General features: G+C 58.5%; 1 protein-coding gene across 1 annotated transcript; it reads right to left on the bottom strand.

Annotated features, from left to right (window-relative positions):
- Positions 1 to 1,138: 1,138 nt before the first annotated feature.
- On the bottom strand, positions 1,139 to 10,391 carry VOLCADRAFT_91184 (uncharacterized protein; the record flags this gene model as incomplete). Its single annotated transcript, XM_002950667.1, has 9 exons — positions 1,139 to 2,432; positions 2,742 to 2,980; positions 3,176 to 3,899; positions 4,093 to 4,551; positions 6,255 to 6,465; positions 6,749 to 7,198; positions 8,788 to 8,989; positions 9,494 to 9,701; positions 10,363 to 10,391. 9 exons carry the CDS (start codon positions 10,389 to 10,391, stop codon positions 1,139 to 1,141), a joined length of 3,816 nt encoding a protein of 1,271 aa, XP_002950713.1.
- Positions 10,392 to 20,845: the final 10,454 nt, after the last annotated feature.

The following is a 20,845-nucleotide window of genomic DNA, read 5'->3' as shown; positions in this document are numbered from 1 at the left end:
AACAGCAACAACAGCAACAACTGCCCAGCTAGGTTTTTTCGACATGGCATGCGCAACAACGACAAGGCACACGGCAAGGATCGCTGCGCTTGCCTTTTTACTTTTTTGCCCTTCGCTGCTGCGAAAATCACGCAATCCAGGCTGCGATCCGCAGGGCCAAACCGCAGCCGTAACCTGGACCGAGTCGAATTTCCCGCTGCTAATGCGGGACGGCCAGTCACCTTCATCCTCACGCTCGGTCTCCCTCCGCTGCTAATGCGCTGATTTGCTGCTGCTAGTAGTGCTGCAGTAGTGCCGCCGTCGCAGCGGCCGCTGGGTAGGCAGTTCACAGAGAACGGCGGATTGTTGGTGTTGTGTGGTGTATATCGGTTGGTAATGTGTGCCATGCAGACTACAGAGACGCCAGCCAAAATCTTCAACCGACCAACCGACCCGGGGAGGTGAGAGGGGGAGGGGAGGGGGAGGGATAGGGAAGAGAGCAGTCTCGGCCACAGGGACAGACATATACGTAACATACATACGTACGTACGTCACTCATGCTAGGGATGCTTGGACGTGTAATGCACCGCATACATACATACATACTTACTTCCTTACTTACGTACATACATACTTGTGATGTGTGCTCCCGACCCTTGCGCTGTGTTTCGGCTTCGGCCCTCGGCCCTCGCGGCCCACGGTGTAACCTATGCCATACATACATACATACATACATACGTACATACGTACATACAACACATATACTAAAATACTTTAATACATCCACGTACGGACGGAGCGAGTGGGAGTGGAGAAAGGCGGCACGCATTCAAGGACCGGTGCGAAACAACAACGGGAGGCGGCGGCGGCGGCGGCGGCGGCGGCTGATGCAATGAAGGAATAACCCGTTTGCTGCACTTGCGCATCATCGGTTGACGACTGTGGTGGCTCTGATGCAATGAAGGAATAACACTGCTAAAACTGTCCGCCGCACTAAAAGGCCCCTCGTCCTCCGCCGCCGCCGTCGTCGCGGGCCAGTGAGGTACTGCCGGTACGCCATCGCCTTCCGCTGCCTCCCCCGCCGCAAACCCCCCGTCATCATCATGCAGCGCCGACGGTGCCCGGTGCTGACGATCCCGGTGCTCCCGTCGCCACCCGGTCAGCACCCACATCGCCCCAAATCAACAACGCCAACGCCAATTACCCCCCGGGACCCCTCTGCCCTCCCAGCACCACCATTTCCGCCAGCTTCCGAGCCCAATATTGCCGGCGACATAGGGCTGAAGGGGAGAAGAGATGAAGCCGCTGCCGAGTCCCCGATAGTAGGACTGCCTTTTGGGGGGGCCAGATAGCCCCCGCCCCCGCCGCCCCCGCCGCCGCCCCCGCCGCGATACGAAGCTCTCTGGAGCGATGGTGTGGGCAGCTGTTGCTCATCCTCCTCTTGTTGTGGGTGCAGCAGCAGCGGCAGACTGTACTCGGTTGAATCCTCCAGAGCCGTGCCCGGGAGGTCCCCAACCTCTGCAGCGGCGGCGGCGGCGGCGGCGGTTACCTGCGCCGGCGTTGCTGCAGATGACGACGATGATGCCGACGGCCGGCGGCAGCTGGAATCAGAATCGCCGTTGGGAGGAAGCGCCCACGGCGGCGGCATCTGCGGCTTCAAAGGTGATGGGGCAGGTGCCTGTGCGACGGCGGAGCGGGTGACGGCAGGGACTGTCCAGGCTGCTGAAAGCGGAGGGGGTTCTGCGTCTGTAATTGGCCCTGGCGGTGATGCAACGTTGGAGGCATTGTCATTGACGGATGCAATGCAGATTGCCGGGGCATGCGTGGAGAGGTGGTCGGAAAAGCGCGGCGGCGGCGGCGGCGGCGGTTGCGGCTGCAACGGGGACGGCGACGGCAGCGGCGCCGCTGGGCGCCGTGCAGGCCTTCCGCTGGCCAGCATCATGAGCGGTACCTCCGCGGCCGTTGTGGAGGCGGAAAGGCGCTGCCGCGCCGCAACGGTCGCGAGAAAAGAGCCCTCATCGCCGGTGATGCTCCATGCGCGTGATGCACGAGCGGCGGCGGCTGTGACACCCCCGCGGATGCTGCTGTCGTCCCCGGCATCCGATGGCCGGCAGCGCCGGCGGCGGCGGGCACCGAGGATGCGAGAAAACAGTCGGGAGGTTGCTGTGGCCACGGCACTGGCGGCGACGCTCAATGCCGATGCTGGCGCCGTTGCTGGCGCCACTGGCGTATCGGTGTCCAGGCCCACTGCCGCCGCCGCCGCCGCTGCAGCCACCGACGATGACGACGACTGTGACGCGCAATCGGAGATGTGACGCGTGACGTGCGGCTTCGTTGCCGCCGGAAAACTGCTGGGCCGCCAATCAAACTCGCTGCCGCCGCCGCCGCCGCTGGCGCTGCTGCAACTGCCGCGAGAGCGGCGTCCAAAGACCCCGCCGCCGCCGCCGCCGCCGCTGGTGGCGGGGGCGGCGGCAACGGACGGCCCCTGCGACAACGTCCTCAGGTTCTGCACCATCGCTGACACCGCTGACGAGTCGACTCGTTCCACCAAGCTACTAGGGCTGGCGGGCACCGCATCCCAGGCCATTCGCCTCCCGCTATGCAGCAGCGGCGTCGCCGCCGCCGCCGCCGCCGGGCTGCTGCTGCTACTCCCGCTGCCGCAGCTGCTGCTGCTACTACCAGCACTGCTCCTGCTAGGTCTGCCGCCAGAGTTTGCCGAGTCCGGCGAGGTGCCCAGCACCTCTACGGGGGATGAAACCCACCGGTGAGCCTCTGAGGCCTCTGAAGTTGTTAATTCCTGGGGTTGCTGGACTGGTTGGTGAGTTTGGTGAGTTTGGATGCTGTCGGGGACGCAGTTGGAGGAGGATGATGTGGTGGCAGAGCCCCCGCCTAGCACAGGCGCAGTGGGATAGTGGGCCTCCGCGCCTTCCGCGTCTGATCCCGGCCAGTCCGCGCCGACCTCCAAAAGCGGCAGCTCCGGAATGGGGGGCAGGGGGGAAGTCTGCGGGGCGGAGACGGCGACGCCCCGTGAATCGGTGCCGCTGTCTTCCGTCTCCCGCCGGGCGCCGCCACCACCCTTAGGATTACGACCGGCGCCCTTAGGGCTGGCCGCTTTTGCTGCTACTGCTGCTGCTGCCACTGCTGCTACTGCTGCTGACCCACATGAACCCGGGGCGCCTTTGCGTGCTACTGCTACCGGCGAATGTAGCTGTCGGCTGTGTTTGGGAGAGCAGCCTGTCCGCAGCGCCGCCTGCGGAGTTTGGCGGCCTCCCGACCTCTGTTGATCTTGCTGGCCTTGCGCTGTGAGCTGCTGCTGGTGTTGCTGGTGTTGCTGGTGTTGCTGGTGGTGCTGCGGTGATGGTTGCTGCCGTGGCTGCGGCTGCCGTAGCAGCTGTTCTTGTTGTTGCAGCTGTTGTGCCCGTCGTAGCGCCGCCTGTGCATGGAGTGCCTGCATCATGGGGCTAGGCTGCAGCTTCGAATGTAGAAGACCCATTCGTCGAATTCCTTCAGATACGGACGGCTCTTCAATTAGCCCCGAAACCACTGACTCCAAGCAGTCTAATACGTCATCGTACTTGCCGTACTCTTTGCGGTACGGCTGGCATTGTACGACCTGTTCCGAAAGACCGCCAAACACGGCCCGATCCGCTGTCGTGACGACGAGGATGGAAGATGGCCGCTCGCCAAGCGCGGCTGGCAGCGCGCCGAGGTCGCAGGCGGCACATCGCGGCGCCAGGAATGCGTTACTGCTGCTTTGTGCGCTTTGTGCCACCGCGACTTTCGCGACTTTCGCAGGCACAGCTGCGGTCATGGGACGTGGTGTCGTTCGTGGTGAGTATGTGTCGACAGGACAGGAAGCACGGCTCAGTTTCGGGTGTGCTGTTCGCGGACGGGCCTGGTCTTGGAACAGCAGCATGAACCTGCGGTTGGCAATGAAGAAGCGAAGTCAGCAATGTCGCAATTAAACAGCAAGGCGGTTGGTCGAACCAATTGAGCAGAACAGACAGATATAGGAAGCACATTTCTCTGCCTGATGATTAAGGATAGGATGCGCGGGGCGCTACCTGCCCCCCTAGGCAGATGCATGCGGCCGTGGCAACTCCGCCTTCTTACCTTTCACTAAAGAATTGGCCATCCGGGTCGAGGTGCGGCAACGCAGCGGCGAGCAGCGCCGCCCCGCACCCGCCTACCACTCCGCGCTCCCAGTTGCCCCGGCCGCTGCTGTCACCCTCTCTGCATGTGCTGCTAATGCTGATGCAATGATCGCCGGCAACGCTGGCCCTGCGACCTGAGCCGAGGCAACAGCTACACTGACGGCTGCTGCACCGGCTGCGCACGAGCAGCACCGTCTTTAAATGAGGATTGACCGCAAGCAGGAAACGCCGAACACCCGGCCGCAGCCAGGCATAGCGCGTATAAGATGAACACCCGTTTGTTGCTGCAAGCTGATCGTGCTTGGCCGTCGAGACCACCGATGGCGATGCTGATGCAGAGAACGGAAGCTCGCTAACGGCATAGCTGAAGCTGGGCTCTGGACCAGAAATCCCGGTAACTTCATCAGCTTGTGAACCACTGTGGGAAATGGATCGTGGGTAAGCATGTAAGTCTGATTAACAGTGCCAACCGTAGTTCCGACGTGTAACATTCGTGCTCTTGCCATTTTTATGCAGTTGAATCCCAGGGCGAAGTTACTATTTGGACATAGCCGCTTGCAAGAACCGTACCTCGAAAGAAGCACATCAATGTCCACCGCAAGGGTTAAAGGTTGCACCATTCGCGCATCCATGCGCCGTTGTCACAAAACTCTTGGACTTCAACAAGCGATGAGCTTACAAAGAAGGTGCGCACAACCGAGTAGGCTAAATGTCTCGTCGATGAGGTACTCCCGACCGCAGGCGGGCCAAGCACACCAAAAGGTATGCCGCTGTTATAAGCTCCTGCATATAGAGAGAGCAGGCAAGTACTACCTGCCAAATCCTGCTCATAGCGAGGGCGGGTAGGTCACACCTACCCCACGTCCTCACCCGTAGACTGCGCTGCTCACCGTGCGTCTTCAGCAGCGCTTATACAGCTATTGTCAACGCTTCGACAAAAGATGTATGTTGGTCCTACTTCACGTCAAGCGAGGATGATAGTGTCTGCGCGAGCGCGAGGTCGAAGGCCATAGCTAGAAACACCGTAAAGTCTGGTCTAAGATTGATTCAAACTGAGAAGGATGCTGTGTAGAAATGATGCGCAAAGCCAGTTTTTCACTTCAAGGCGTGGCCCAGGTAGCGTTCCTGGGACGCCGTTATTGGCGTTGCATGTTCAGACTCATATGTTATTTAATCAGAGAAACAACTTAAGCTATATACCTTACACGTTAATGTTAACAAAAACATTGATTCCTGTCACTTGGTCTGTGTCATCCATGTACTGCGGGCGTGGTGGCTTGCAGCCGCATTCAGGCTGCCCAAAACGTCACGCCCTCACGCTTAAATACGTGATGAGATGTGATTCTTGCTAATTGCCCATGACCACCAACTTGCGGCGCGACATGTGGCGCCCTGGTGAAACACTTTTGGAGCCTCTGCTCCCAACCCGTACACTCAATCCGTCCACCGTTCCGGATGCAATTGCTTATTAAACTACTCTGAACACCTGGTATAACCTCATACGTCTAACCATGCTTGTCTGTAAGGTTTTGGTCAACGAGCGAGCTTCCCGATACCTTCATCCAGAGAACGTAGCAACGCGTTGTACGCTCTTATTCTTCCCATTGAAAAGATCACATAAGGAACATGTACTCCTACACGTTGCCACAATCTTCTTGGCCATAGCGTCGCTTTCTGGCTCGCCTGGTTAGTAGATGTACATCTCTAGCTATCCAGCTAAAAAGCGTCGTCAAACGCCATTACCAAAATGGGTTCTGCCCTGCATTACGCTCAGACCTATCTCAAAGGCAGGTCAGCTCAAAAGTCCTCCGCCACCATGTCGTTGTCTCCGAATCGCGGCGGTGGCAGCCTTGAAGGCGTAGGAAGACCTGTTGACCTGTATATATCAAACGTAATACGAGCACTTTAAATTCCATGGCTTCAAGCCCATACGTGGCAACAAATGTCCGGGCCCCCCCCCGCAGGCTTTTACCATCGCCCTCCACCCCCCCGCATTTGCGCGGAACTCGTAACTTGATCGCATATCGACAAAAAAAGCACAACATATTATATTATGGTGTTTGAGCGTGGTTTTGAGATCACGGGGATAAGGAGGAAGAAAGCGGCTGGCACAAAACTTACCGTCTCAGTTTCTGGGACGTCCCTCCCCCTCGCGCTCCCTGGAGCGCATCTCGCGCCGCGAAGCTGAAGGAGCCCAGATCCGACGACGCGCCGCCACCGGACGCCATTTCCGCCAACTGCCGCGCGGCCGGGAGAACCCTGGGTCCTCCTGAAACCGTCTCGGCACCCAAGCCGTACTCCTCCTCCACGTCAGCAATCTCGCCCACTGGCTCTACGGGTGGGGGATGGTCACGCGGTTGACGGTTGGTGGTGGATCGCTTACGCATGTGTATGTATGTATGTATGTCGTGTCGTGTACGTGCGTCTTAGGAGAGAACAAATATGCGAATAGATGACCAGGGGTCCAGAAAGCCACAGCTCGGTGCCGCGGCGAAAGGCGATGTGGGTGCTCGGGGGTTTATACGGGGCAGTTCAGAAAGATTAGAAAATAGACACAGACAGACAGACAGCGGACAGGGCCCGACCATCATCAGCGCACGCGCACTCTCGCGCACCTTCATAACTAGGCTGCCGCTGAATTCTCCTAGGACCTCCAGGGGGCCCCATAGCCGGGTTGGATCGACGTGGCGGCGGCGGCGGCAACCGCCGCAGAGACGACGGCGGCGCGAAACCCAGGCGCTGCTCTGCCGCGGCCGCCGTCGCCTCCAAGGGCTCCTCCGGCAAATCGGTCAGGTCGTTGCCGTCATTATACGGCACCGGAGAGGGTCCCCGGACAAGGCCAGCGCCGCGAGAGTAGCTGCGTGTCATCGGCGGCGGCAGCCCCGCCATCGGCGGCAGTGTTGGCGCCGCCGCCGCCGCCGCCGCCGCGGCCTCCGCCTCCTCCTCCGCCTCCGCCACGTCGGCACCGAGGCCAAACTGACCATTGCGCAGGTCCACGGCTGTACGGTAGCCGGGGGCCGAAGGTGGCCGCGGGCCGGCGGCGACTTCGTTTTCCAGTCCGAATCCTCCGTCGTCCAGTGGCGGAGGCAACGGAGGTGGTGGGAGCAGGGACGTCGGCGGCAGTCCGCCAGGGGCAAGGGGCAATGGGACGCCGCCAAGACCTGGGCCAACGGCATAGGACGGCTGAACGCGCAACATCTGTTGTTGCTGCTGTTGCTGCTGCTGCTGTAGTTGCTGTAGTTGCTGATTTTGCGGGTCATAGTATCCTGCGGATTGCAACCCTCCTCCTCCTGCTCCTCCTCCCTGCATGGGTAACAAGGTTTGCATGCCTTGTGTGTACGGCATCTGCTGCATTACCCCCGCCTGCATCTGGTTCAGCGGCTGTTGAGTCGGCACGCCTTGCGGCTGTGACTGTAGCTGCAGCGGATGAGCCTGCTGCTGCTGCTGCTGCTGCTGCTGCTGCATTCCAGGCGGGTACGGCCCCAGCTGCGGCACAGCTCCCCCTTGGAGCTGCGTCTGCATCTGCATCTGCGGCTGGAGTTGGGGTTGGAGTTGGAGTTGGGGTTGGGGTTGGAACTGGGGTTGGAGTTGGAATTGGGGTTGGAGTTGGGGTTGCATTTGCCTCTGAGGCTGATTCTGCTGCAGCTGCTGCTGCATGTTCAGAAGCCCGGGTGCCGGCGGCCCCTGCTGCGGCCCCCCCGGGGTAGCTGACTCCCCCCGCAGCCACAAGCGCTTGTACCACGGCCCCGACGCTGGCGCGGCGGCGGCGGCGGCGGCGGCGACGCCATCCGCTGTAGCAGCAGCAGCAGCAGCAGCAGCACCCTGCGGGTACTGAAGTGGCATCTGTGGCTGTTGCAACCACTGCATCTGCTGCTGCGGCTGTTGTAATAGCGGTTGCTGCTGTTGAAGACGTTGCAAATGCGGCTGCTGTAGCAGCAGCTGTTGTTGTTGCTGCTGCTGCTGCTGCTGCTGCTGCTGTTGCTGCAGCTGTAGTCCGATTTGCTGGGGTGGCTGCGGCTGCGGGCTGTGTCCGCGTTCTCGGCCCTTGAAGGGGCTCATGGAACGGAAGAAGCCCTGGAGGGGGGTCCACATTGTGCAGTGAAAAGGGGGATGAGGGGGTGAGGGGGGTGAGGGGGATGAGGGGGGTGAGGGGGGTGAGGGGGATAAGAGTGAAGGGCAAGGACGAAGCCCCGATCATCACCATGACCAGGCTACCAACCACCAGTACCACCCCCACTACCGGCGTACATTTTCCGATTACTTCACATCACAGTTTCCGATACCTTGTCCTATTTGCCGCCTTCAGTTCTACACTCCACTGCTATAGTTTCCTCCGTCTCTCTTAAAGCGCGTTCCTTTCATCTTTTCTTAGGTAATTTCCTCTTCCGCTTCTTCGCCTTCTGCCTGCTTTAAACTTTGGACTTGGCAGCAGTAGGCCAGTAAGTAACTCGTTTCGCAGCCCGGCTACATCCACGTTCCCGCCAAAACTACTATTACTAAAGAGTCATCACTGATCATCAATAGTTCTTCCTGATGCAGCAAGCATTTGCCTGCTCCTGCAGGGCTATCCGTCTATTTATTTCTCTCTGGTATATCTGCTTCACACTCACCAGTGGTTCGTCTTACCCATGCCACTACCCATGCCACTACGCACCCCCAGTCCACCCTACCCTAATCCTCAGGCTGATTAGTGTGGGTCCCGAAGCCCTCACCGCAATCTTTCCCGTGGGGGTCGGGGCCGACGTTTGAACCTGCTGCTGCTGCTGCTGCTGCTGCCGGGCGATGATGACGCTGAGGGGGGCTGGCAGGCCGCCGGGTTGCTGCTGCTGGGTGACGCCTCCCTGACTTCGTTGGGTCTGTTTCAAAGGGAAGAGGGATGGGGTGTATGTGGACGGAATTATACTACATTATATCATTACATATTATACGGAATAACATAATATAATTTATACTATACATTATTTCATATAGACGGAAGTCAAAGAATTATGGGGGAGGGAGAGGGGGAACATAAACCTGAGGTATAGGCGGCGGTATGGGCGAGGGGGGGATTGGGTCGGCATTATTGGTGAGTGGGCTCAGGGCTCAAAAGGAAAAGGGAGCTGCGGCGGGCCGTACTCGACTAACTGTCCACATTGTGTGGCCTCTTCTCTCTTTGTTGCCTGGGATCCTGTGACTTCTTCACTCACCCTACTGTAGCGCCTTTTTGGCCTTAGCTTGAATTTTTGAAATTTAAATTTGTTGAAAAGTTTAAAATTTCAAATTCAATTTTTTGAATTTGAACTTTTGAATTTGAACCCTAGCACTAAAAGACTCTACTCGCTACTACAATGCTGTCAGGTAGTTAACTCGCCGGGCACCTGCTGGGCTCGCTGGGCGGCCGAAGCCGAAGCCGTTGCCGCTCCCCGCCGGTCGCCCTTCGCAGCCATGGCGGCCAGTTGGGCGCGGTGGATCGCCTCCAAGCTGAGGAAGGCCATTTCTGTCGAGCGCCGCCGGTCGCGGGCGGGTGGCTTGGGGTCCATGCTAAGCACCGATGTCGCAATCTGCTTCTCGCGGATCATGGTGCGTCTGCATCGGGAATAGGTGACGTTGTACAGTGGAGTAAGAAAAGGACAAGTACTACTACGACTATTGCTACTACTGCTGCTGCTGCTGCTGCAACTACTGCTACTAATACCACCACTATTGCTGCGCCATAATGCCATCACGACTCAGAGACTCTCCGGCATGACCCCACTCCTGAGTCGGCCTTTGGGAAGATTACTGTGTGAGGTCAGGCCGTCCGGGGGAGGGATGGGTTGGATGAGCGCTGGTGAAGGAGGGGTGAGGTAAGAGGCGCGTTTGGGTGTGTGTTTTACGGTCAGGGTGGGCAGTGGTTGTTGTGGGGATGGACTGTGTGTTGGATCCAGCCTGCCCCAGACCACTTGCCGTGTGTTCATGACAGCGCGCGCGGTGTCGTCGGGAAGGTTGATGAACCATTGCTGCGCCGAGCGCGTGTGCAGCGGGTTCGGCACCTCGACCTGCGTGCAAGATGCATTCATTGCGCGCACAAGGCAGGGTTTGTAACATACGCGCGATAAGTTTATCCATAGGTATACAACCCCAACCCAATCTCAAAGACTGCTTAGCGCCCACCCTCGGAACACGCCAGCCACAGCAGTAGCCCATGTCAGGTCATACAAGCTTAGTTCTTCGGGACAAGTGTTTCATATATGAAACAAATTCTCACCGTCGTAGCAGGAAGTAAAGGTCTTTCATACGATGGTGCAAGAATTAAAGAGACATCCTCCGCTGTAACAAGTCGTTTCCATTCTAGCTGCCGCGGGTATCTCCAGTCATCGTTGTCACGCAGACCTGCAACGATGTTGAAATAAGACATGGGTCTCCTTTGCTAACGAGGCTGAATGCTGACTTCCAGGGCACTGCGTACCGTCCGCTGGCCCACAGCAAGCCATCAGGGATTTGTGTATATCATTAGACTAAAAAAATTTAGAAATCGAGACTTTGTTCATTTTGTTATTTGTGCAGAATTTCCAGATATCGGTCAACGGAAACGGTTGCATAATGCACGTCCCTTTGTTTCGGCGGAAGCTATGTAACCTGAATGCAAAATTGCAGTTGAGATTCCTTACATGTTTCCAGCTGTCAATCAAGGAAAAGCTCCAGCTTTCCTTTCCTGTGATCCCTGGGTCAGTTAACCCGATCGAGCCCGGGCAGAGACTTTGCCATTGCAAGGACTCTATCGGCTAACATTAAAGAATCAACTAATCAAACAACTGATAACCATCTCAATGCTCCACCATCTCAGGCCATCTGGCGGGCTCTTGAGTTTACATCCAGCGTTGCCAGTCCTGGGGTTCTAATTCTCTGATGAAGCGGTAATCACCTGTCTTTTAAGTTATAGGACAAGACGGTTGCGTCTTTGGGCCCCGCGTTTCTAACTGATACCTTTTGCGCTGTGTCTGGAGGGTTAGCAGCGACCCACGATGTCCTGTATGCTTATGAGTCCGGGGAAGCGAATCTAGTGTACTGTCCAGAATCCCAAGGATGATCACAGCTTTGTCGGTGGTTGAACCCCGTTAAAAGGCGGAAACCCAGATGTGGACTCCTCGCGGCTGCCGCAGACAGACACATACCCTGACGAGACCTTGCGCGACCTTACCCATGAGAGAAGCAAGCTTCGCTCCTAGCGGCTGCACAGGCGTGTTTCCTCTTTATGCCATATAAAATGCCGCCGTGGAGGGCTGCAACGTCATTCACGGTTTACAGATTTATTGAGTGGATCCGACCTGTGCTGCTCGCACGCAGGCCTTGACATAGTAAATTTAAACAGTGCGTACTCAGGTTCATGTCTTCTCCTGTATGTTCCGATGGCCGAGGTCACGTGTTTAAAGTTGTTAATTGTGTCCACGGTCAGCAACGTCATCAGTTAGCAGGTGTTCCGCCCATATACCAGGACGAAGGGGAACAACAAGGACGTAGTGGAGGGATTACGATGAACTGCAGACACAAAAGCTTGTCTTTGAATTAAGATTAGGTGAGCCATGGACTTCTCGCTGCCATAGACTCGTCCTGCAGAATCGACACGGCTCACGTCATGCGCTCGAACGCCGTAATCACCCAATTATCTTGGACGTTTTTGCGAGAAAACGCCCTCGGCGTCGCTTAGAAAGCTGCATGCCACCGGCCTGAGCTGCGTTTTGGAATTCTGAATTGCAGCAGCGTTTCGAACTGAAGGAGCGGACTTTGCTTTCGAGCAAAATTCAAGCATGACTCGCCCGTCTGAATATCTACGTCTTCCAGGTAGGCAGCCATATTCACACAGACAGACACAGCACGCGGCGACGACGTTCGCTTGTATGATTTTGAAATCTTTTCTGTGTCTGCGGTCACCGGCATCACCAATAGTAAGCCGCCAGACGTAAAAAGACGCCCCCTGATGCTGACAGCTCAAGTACCTGACGCCCAAAATTTATTTTCGCGGTCCGCTTGAGAAGCCCTTAAATAACAAACGTGTCGAAGCATTTCTGCAGCTTTCCTGCTGCACGTGTGCATGCGCTTAAGCTTGGAAAAATAGCGCACGTCTGGGCTCTCCGCAGATATGAACCATGGGTCAGCTTCAGCGCGCGCTGTGCCCCAGCGTATGGCGGCACGCGCGACGCTCATCCCCATTTTGCTGTGTACGGTATAGCTGATGAATTCGTTACTGCTGAATTCGTCTTCCTTTACCTACCCCCTTCTTTCCTCCCTGACTCCCCCCCCCCCCCACACACACACATGACACCTTCCCCCCATCTTTCCACGGTATTATGCCTGGATGGAAGAATGCCTGGACAGTGGCAGAGAGACACAGAGGGAGAGGCACTTTCCACACGTAACGAGCCTCTTTAGGGTTCAGCTGCCTCTGCCGATGTGTCTTAGTCACCTCCTACGGCCTCCTTGACCGTCGCGCCACCATCGTGCTTCACGCCATTATCAAATACTATCAAAAACCGCAATTAGTTTAACTAACCTTTACCCATCGCTTGCATCTCATCCCATTGTATACATGCATGCATACATACATACATACATACATACATACATACATACGTGCAGTCGACAACGGGTTCGCGGAAATCGACGAACCGTTATCGTCGCCGGGGGCGGCGGCGGCGGCAGCGGAGGAGGAGGAGGAGGAGGAGGCGGTGGAGGGCACCGAGAAGCCCCGCCACGGCGGCGCCGTCATCAACGGGGCCGGGGGCGGGGGGAGAGACTGCGACGGCAATGCCCTGGGTGGCGGCAGCGATGTAACGGCCGCGGCACAGCTAGGCTATGCGATGGACGATCGCTTAGCCGCGATGCGGGAACAACAACAACAACAACAACAACAACAACAATATCCGATGTATCAAGACCCAGTACAACAGTACGGCAGTTCGTACTGCTACATGGCTGACGATTGGTACCAGCCGTGGCAACAGCCCCGAAACCAGCAAGCTGCCAACGCGCCGTACAGCGGTCTCGGACCCCCTGCTTCCGGTATGTTACAGCAAGGCCCAGTGCCGCAGCAACCCGTACAGCAACCCGTACAGCAACCCGTACACTGCCGTACTTATGGTGATCATTACCGCGACGGCGACGACGATCATTCCTATCAACAACAACAACAACAGCAACAGCAACAGCAAGAGCAGCAACAGCAGCAGCAAGATGAACAGCAACAGCTGCAGGAGCAGGAGCAGCAGCAGCAGCAGCAGCCTCCGCACCTTTCGCAACAAGAACAACATTCCAAGCACTTGCAACAAAATGAAGGACAGCCTATAGCGGATGTGGATGACACCCAACCGGACTTTCGGCACCCGTACTCCAGTGGCCTTGGCGGCCTTGGCGACGGCAGCGGCTGCGTTGACGCCGCCGCCGGCGTGGACCGTCATATGCTTGAGGCATGCCGCAGTGGCGGCGCCGACGGCGGCGGCGGCGGCGGTGCAACGGGTCCATATGCAGCGGTACCCGTCGCGTCCCGCCAGGCAGCGGAAGGCAACACAGCCGGGACGCCGCTGAGCTGTGATGGCGGGCTGTGGCCGCCATGCGGCGGCGGTGTACGTCAGGAGGCCGCAGCGGCGGCGGCGGCGGCGGCGGCAGCGGCAGCGCCGCCGCTGGGTCGCCAAACGCATCCGCATGCCGCGCACTTTTATCAGCTTCGTGATACGGAAGCGCCAGGAAAGGAGGGTGGCGAGAGCGGTGTTGACGAACGGGATGGCGACAACAGCGACGGTGCCGACGGCGGCGGGGGCATCGGCCATGCCAGCGAAGAAAGGGAAGCAGGAACTTCCACACTGCGTTCGGGCATGATAAGGACAGCCCAAGTACAACAGCAGCCGCAGCAGACACAGCTCCCAGCTGCCGTACAAGAACCACTCGCCGCTCGAGGTGAGCGGGAGGAACGGTGGCAGGACCACGCGAAAGCGACGCCGCCGCTGCCGCTGCCACCGCTGCCGCTGCCGCTGCCGGCGGCAGATGGATCGCTACCTGGGGTGTTGGCCCCCAAGGGTGTTGACGGGAGCGCCGTCGCAGCCCAGGATGCGGCGGCGGGCGCTGCTGCCAGTACGTCCGCCGCCGCCGCGGCAACATGTGTGGAGTTGGCGTTGCTTCCCGAGCACGTGCAGTGGGTGATTGGATTGCGGCGCATGCGGGAAACGTTGTACGAATACATGACGGGAGCCCGGCAACATCACCATGAGGAGCAGCACCTGCAGCAGCAGCAGCAGCAGCAGCACCTGCAACAGCAGCAGCACCTGCAACAGCAGCAGCAGGGATCCGGCGGCAGCGGCGGCGGTGGCGGGGGAGCATTCGCGGCGGCCTCAGGCGCGGCGGAGGCTTTTCGGGCTGCTGGTGGCGGCGGCGGCGGCGGCGGCGGTGAGTTCCTGGACCTGGCTCAGGCCGGCGAGTGGGCGGCTAAGACCGGCTGGGAGATCGAACTGGCGCTCGTCTGGAGCGGAGACGCCTTCTGGGATAGCTCCCAACAACAGCAAGAACATCAACAACAGCACCACCAACAACAGCAGCAGCACCACCACCACCAACAGCAACGGCAGCAGCAGCAACGGCAGCAGCAAGGACCTTCGGTGAGTTATGATGTACAGCTGCCGTTGGTGGGGTCATATTTCCATTGGGGTCATATTTTTGTATGTAGGAGGAAGGAAGGGAGGAAGGGAGGGAGGAAGGGAGGGAGGAAGGGAGGGAGGAAGGGAGGAAGGAAGGGAGGGAGGAAGGGAGGAAGGGAGGGAGGGAGGGAGGGAGGGAGTACCTGTTAAGGGGTGTGCGGACGATGCACCCTGCCGTGTGTGTTGGCCCCGAGGGTGAATGAATGAGGAGAGGGAGGAGGGGGGCCCCCCCTGGGGCCCTCCCCCCCCCTTTAGCAATCTTTATCCCAGCTCACGTCATCAGTTCTTTACTACTTTTCCGCCGCCTCTACACCTACCTTTACTTCCTTACGGCTTGGCTTTACTGGTTTTCTCTCGCGTTCATCTTAGTCTTGGCGGCTAGGTGGGTAGTTTTTCCGACATCTTCTTCACTACGTCATCCCGAGGTCGCCGCACTTCAAGAACGCCTTTTGGTCAGTTCTACGTCTGGTACACTCTTGCCCTGGCAGCACCTTCACTCGTTCGTGGTTCGTCTTTCCCTCCCGACCTTCCCAATCACCGTTCACCTACTTTCCCAGGGCTGGGGAGCGGGCTTGTCCAAGGACGCCGGCGGCGGTGGCGGCGGCGGCGGCGACGTCAACCGCTGCGTCGCCCGGTTTACATTGATGCCGTCCGCGGGTTCGCCACCCAACACGCCGCCGCCGCTGGTGGTGGACGTGATGCCGTCACGGGACATCTGGATGAAGACCCCCGGGGGTACGGCCGTACAGCTAACGGCCAGCAGCGGCGGCGGCGGCGGTGGCGGCGGCGGCGGCGGCGGCGGCGTTCCCCCAACGGTGGTGCCGGTACGTGCCACATCCCTGGAAGAGCTCAAGTCGGTGTTGCGGGCGCTGAGCTGCCTGGTAGGTGGTGGGGGGGGGGGAATGGTGGCTTGGTTTGGCTCCGGGTTCGGCTTCGGCTTCGGTTTCTCCAAAAAGCAGGACGTGCGACAGCTGGATGTTTTTACATCTTGCACCCCTTTCTGTAGATCTCTGTGTAACTCTGTATTTATGTATTTATGAATTTCGGTACTTCAATAACCAACCAATTAATCCTCGAGAATGGGAAGCAGAATCGGCTACTATAAAAACAATGTATTTATTTGAGGGGGTTTCGTTCCGGGCAAGCTGCCACCATCGCCTTCTGGGTATTTGGTATTTGAGCCCCATCGCCATCACATCACACTATATCAAAATCTACATCACCCATCGCTATCCCACCTCCCATCTCCCCACATAGTCCCGCTGCATGTGCCCTCCCTCCCTTTACGTTTGCTACTATCTTGCCCTGGCAGCAGCTTCAATCGCGTGTGGTTCGTCTTTCCCTCCCTTCCTTTCCTCCCCCCCAAACACACACACCCCAAACACACATATAGGCATTGTCACCATCGCAGGCTGTAGCTCCAGATGCAGGGCCACAGGCTCAGCTACTCCCACAACAGCCGCTACAGCCGCAACAACAGCCGCAACAGCCACTGTTACAGCGCCCGTCCCAGCGAAATGCCCCCCCAGGGCCCCAGTCTCGTCATTTTCAGTCCGAGCTGCAGGGCGGCGGCGGCGGCGGCGTTGGCGGCGGCGGCGGCGGCGGCGCTTCCGAAGCCTCCCTGGAGTCGGAGGGTTGGGGCTCCTACGAAGGCGGGGATGAGGGCAGCAGCGGCCCGCTGAGGGTGCATGGCCCTCAGCGCCTGAGCCTGGACAGTCCTGGCACCTCCACGCCGATCCCGGTCGGGTGCCTGCCGCCGCCGGGCGCCGGCGCCTCACACCCCGGCGGCATCGGCGGCGGCGGCGGCGGTGTTGTTGGCGGAGCTGGTCGGGGAGGTAGCTCTTCCCTATCCCATCTTGCACAGCAGCAAGAACAGCAGCAGCCTCAGGAGCAGGTATTCGTGGCAAAGATGCGTGACCAACAAGGGGCAGTAGTGCACCAGCAGCTACAGCTACAGCGACAGGAGCCGCCGCAACCAACGGCGGCAGCGGTGCTACAACTGACGGCCCAGCGGCAGCAGCAACAACAGCAACAACAGCAACAGCTGCAACAGCTGCGACCGGCATCACAGCATCAACCTGTGATGCAAACGCCGCCGCTGCAGGAGCAGCAGCAGCAGCAGCAGCATCCCTCGCAACACCAGGCGACGCAACTGCTGCTACAGCCACAACAAGCGCACCACATTCAGCACCTGCTGCTACAGCTGCAGCTACAGCACGAGCAGGTGCTGACGCAGGCGCGACAGCTGCAGCACCAGTTGATAGCGCAGCTAGGTCTCGAACAAGGGCAGATGTACTTTAGATCATGCTATGTGCCTCAGCTACAGCCGATGTGTGACCAGATCCAAGCCCAGATTCAGCAGTTGCAGCTGCAGTTGCAGGTCTCGATGCAGTACGGCAGCAGCGCGGCGGGCATCACGTCAGCGGCGGCGGTGGGTGCGCCGCCAGCTGGACCAGGCGGGGCGGGGAGTTCCGGGGTGGTGGGTGCGCCGCCGCCGCCGCCGCCGCCGCCACAAGCCGGCAGTAGCTACTTGCTCAACGCTGCGGTTACGACGGCGCCTGACGGCCAGAAGCTGCAGCGCTCATCCGCAGTTGGAAACGGCGGCGGCGGCGGTGTCGTATCAACAGCCGTACCGACGGATGTACGGAGGGTATCGGTCGGGTCCCTGACTGCGCCGCGGACAGCAACGCCGACGCCGACGCCGACGCCGACACTGACACCAGGGATGCAAGGGGCCCCCTTCACGCAGCCTTTGCCTCAGCAGCCGTCGCTGCCGCCGCCGCCACAATCGCAAGTGCTGCAGCCGTACGTTCAACAGCAATTCCAGCAGCAACAGCAGCAGCAACAGCAGCAGCAGCAGCAACAGGCCCACGGGCCGCATCCTCAGGTTCAAGCCGAGCCACCACAGCGGCAGCCCTCCGACGCGTCCATTGATGGCCGAGTTCACGGTGGCGGCGGCGGCGGCGCCAAACGGACCACAGGTCGCCGCCGGGCTGCAGGCTGCTGGTCCACTGCCGGTGGCGGTGACTGGCACGTGCCCGCTGGTTTGGATCTATCTCCGATGGCGCCGCCGCCGCCGCCGGCAGCGCCAGCACCAGCGCCAGCGCCAGCAGCATCGACGAGCAGTACTCGCGCCGGCTCCGTTGGCGGTAGCAGCGGCGGCGGCTGTGCCGCTGCAGCTGCCGCTGGCAGCCAGCTCCACCATCCTCACCACCAGCTGCGCGCGAAGGCCGCGGCTGGGGAGGACGACGAGGACGTCCGGACGACGACAGAGACCGGCGGCAGGAAGCGTGCACGCTGCGCCGGTGGCTGCGGCAGTGGCAACGCCGCTCGTACATGCAGCTGGGGGTTGTGTATTGCGTGCTGCAACGCCCGCTGTCTAGCCTCCGGGGAGGCGTGTAAGTATAGCAACCACGCGAAGCGAACGCAAGGCCTGAAAGCGGCGGCCCAGAAGGGGCATTTCTGAGCAGCGTCGCGTCGCATCGCGTCGCGTCGCGCCGCGTGCGTGCCCCTAAAGGATCAAAGGGCGCCTCGGGAGGGCCATCTATCTGGGGAAGATGCGCCGTCGCAGTGAATGGGATGGCGGTTGTGGTGGCGATTGTTGCGCGTTTTGGAAACAGTTTCCGATCTTGGGGGAGTAAACTTGGAAGAGCTTGGATATCCATTTCATGCATTTGCATGCAAAGTACTGGTTGGTTAATTCACGGCTGGATTTAATTTGCGTAAAAGGATCTGATCATGATCTGGATGATCTGGATGATGACGTGCTCCGAATCCAGTTTTGCGAAGATTAATTGAATTGGGGAGAGCATTATATTCGATAATAGTATGGTGGATAAATGTGTCGGAAATGTGGAAGATGTTTATGTTATGTGCAAATCATATGAAATGAAGAATGTAAGAAAACTATGAAAGACTCTTAGGAAAACCTACTGACTAAAGTCTTGGGGGCGCTTTCGTCTTCCCTGCCCCTTTTTCTCAACTTAACCTGTAACCTCGTGGCTCCGCCAAAGCTGACCGGAGAGAACGTGCTGTGAGAGAGCGACAAGCGAGCCGAGCCAAGATTCGGGCTGACAAGGGCCCTTACCTTTCAGGCAGAAGAGATAATCACCTAACGGCGAGACCGAGCCAAGATTCGCAACAATGATGCGCCGCTTTGCTTGATGAGTGGTACAGGGGGGCATATCTTCTCCCGCGACCGCTACCTGGCGAATCCCCGTTATTTCGCCGGTATTTCGAGGCGACATCTATTAGTCATCCTGGTCAACTTGATAGTGGATTGCTAAAGTTCCCCGCACCTATCACCAGCATCCAATGGTATCTGCCAGGTCGACCCTGTCAGGTCTCGACCCCAGGACCTCCCGGGGGTAATGGTCCGTGCCTTACCAGGAGTGCTTTGTGTGTGTGTGTGTGTGTGAGTGTGAGTGTGTGTGTGTGTGTGTGTAACATGGTTGGGGGTCCGTGACCCCACACCTGTAAGACTACCCATACGAGCCGAAGGCCCAAGGGCAATACTACAACGCCTAAAAGCCACGGAGGAAAGGAAAACACCGCACATCAGCCCAGACTAGCGTCCAAAGGGGGTAATTGAGTTTCGGTGAGGATGCGATTGTTACAGTGGACCCCGAACGGGTCGAGTGCAGCGCCCATAGGAGCGCCTCCCACACAACACTGTGGGTCTTATTCAAAAAGAACTCGGCCAGGCCGTACTAACTTCACTGGACACACGGCCTCAGTTAGTACGCTTAAACACAAAATTGAGGCTCCGACGTGCGCCCTCAAACTTCGTCATTGTATATCGGTGAGCCCACATACGTTCCAACATCCTCGCAAGACGTGCGGGTTCCCATTTCATGGCCTCTGTAGCAAGCTGCATTTCCCTTAGAATATTTTAACGATTACTTTTAACAATAACTGTTAATTTGTTAAACGATTTGACTCAAGTTTCGTACACGTTCCGAGTTTCGTCACATGTCACGAACTTAGCAGTTGTTCGTAAGCGAATCTAACGGGCTGGGGCCCCGGGCCCCACCAACATTATGCTAGTACGGCAAAGTCCGTGGTAGGGATTCTCCGGCAGATAGGCCGAGATATAAGCTACCCAGGCGGGGTGCTCTGGCCAGATACTGACGTATTACATTACTTGGTGTTCGGAGTTCAAGACTCCGCTGCCGCCGTCTCTAATCGTTACGTACACGTCTATGTACTCTAGTGCTTGCCGCTTGGTTGGACTTCTTCCTGCCTCGGTGAGGACCAACAACTCAACGCTTCCGCTCTGTCAGTCGTCCCGTCAGGTGAGCGACTGCTACATTTGTATCGAGGGTCAAGTTCGATGCTCCTTGACGCGATGCGCTTCACTCCTGCCGAGTGACGGCGTTTGGCTCAACTTTTTCTTAAATTTCAACGATCTTTTGAAAGGCATAGCGAAGCGTCCCTTGCTGACCAGGAACAGGCTCCTGCCGAGTCCGAGGCTAATGATTCTGGCGATAACGAAGACGTACGCCCTTTGGCTATTCCAATTAATGAACATAATATTAATAATACTCCTGTTGCCAATCGTGCACAGATGGACGTTGATCCTCCGGCGGAACCTCCTTCGGATACCGCGCAGCGCGCCTCGCCGTCTAATCCGCCTCGTACGCCAGCGCAGGCTGCGGCAGCCGCGCAAGTTCAAGAAATGCTTCGCGCGGCGCGCGACAATCAGGTTCCCGCTCTCCAAGCGGAACTAACGGCCTTCAAGGGAGAGGTGGAGAGCCTTTTCGCCGAATACGGCGAACGATTGGGCGAAATCACCTCCGCCCTGGAGGATCTCCAGACGCAACTTTGGGACGCGTTACCTGCGTCGCCGCCTCCGAGTTCTTCGGACACTCGGCGCAAGTCGATTATTATCGATGGCATTGCGACACACTGGACAGCAATCTGGCCGTGTTCCTAGATGTGGACATGCTGCAGAATTGCGCTTTCCAGGCGCTTCTGCGGCGCCATCTCAATCCCGAAGTACGCTTGGAAGAGGTCAAGCAGCTCTGGAGTGAGGGCAGACTGGAAGGGGATCCTCAGAGTCGACTG

The sequence above is a fragment of the Volvox carteri genome (genome assembly GCF_000143455.1).
Source record: "Volvox carteri f. nagariensis unplaced genomic scaffold VOLCAscaffold_20, whole genome shotgun sequence".
In the NCBI taxonomy this organism is placed as follows: Eukaryota; Viridiplantae; Chlorophyta; class Chlorophyceae; order Chlamydomonadales; family Volvocaceae; genus Volvox; species Volvox carteri.
This window is presented reverse-complemented; position numbering and strand designations above follow the sequence as displayed.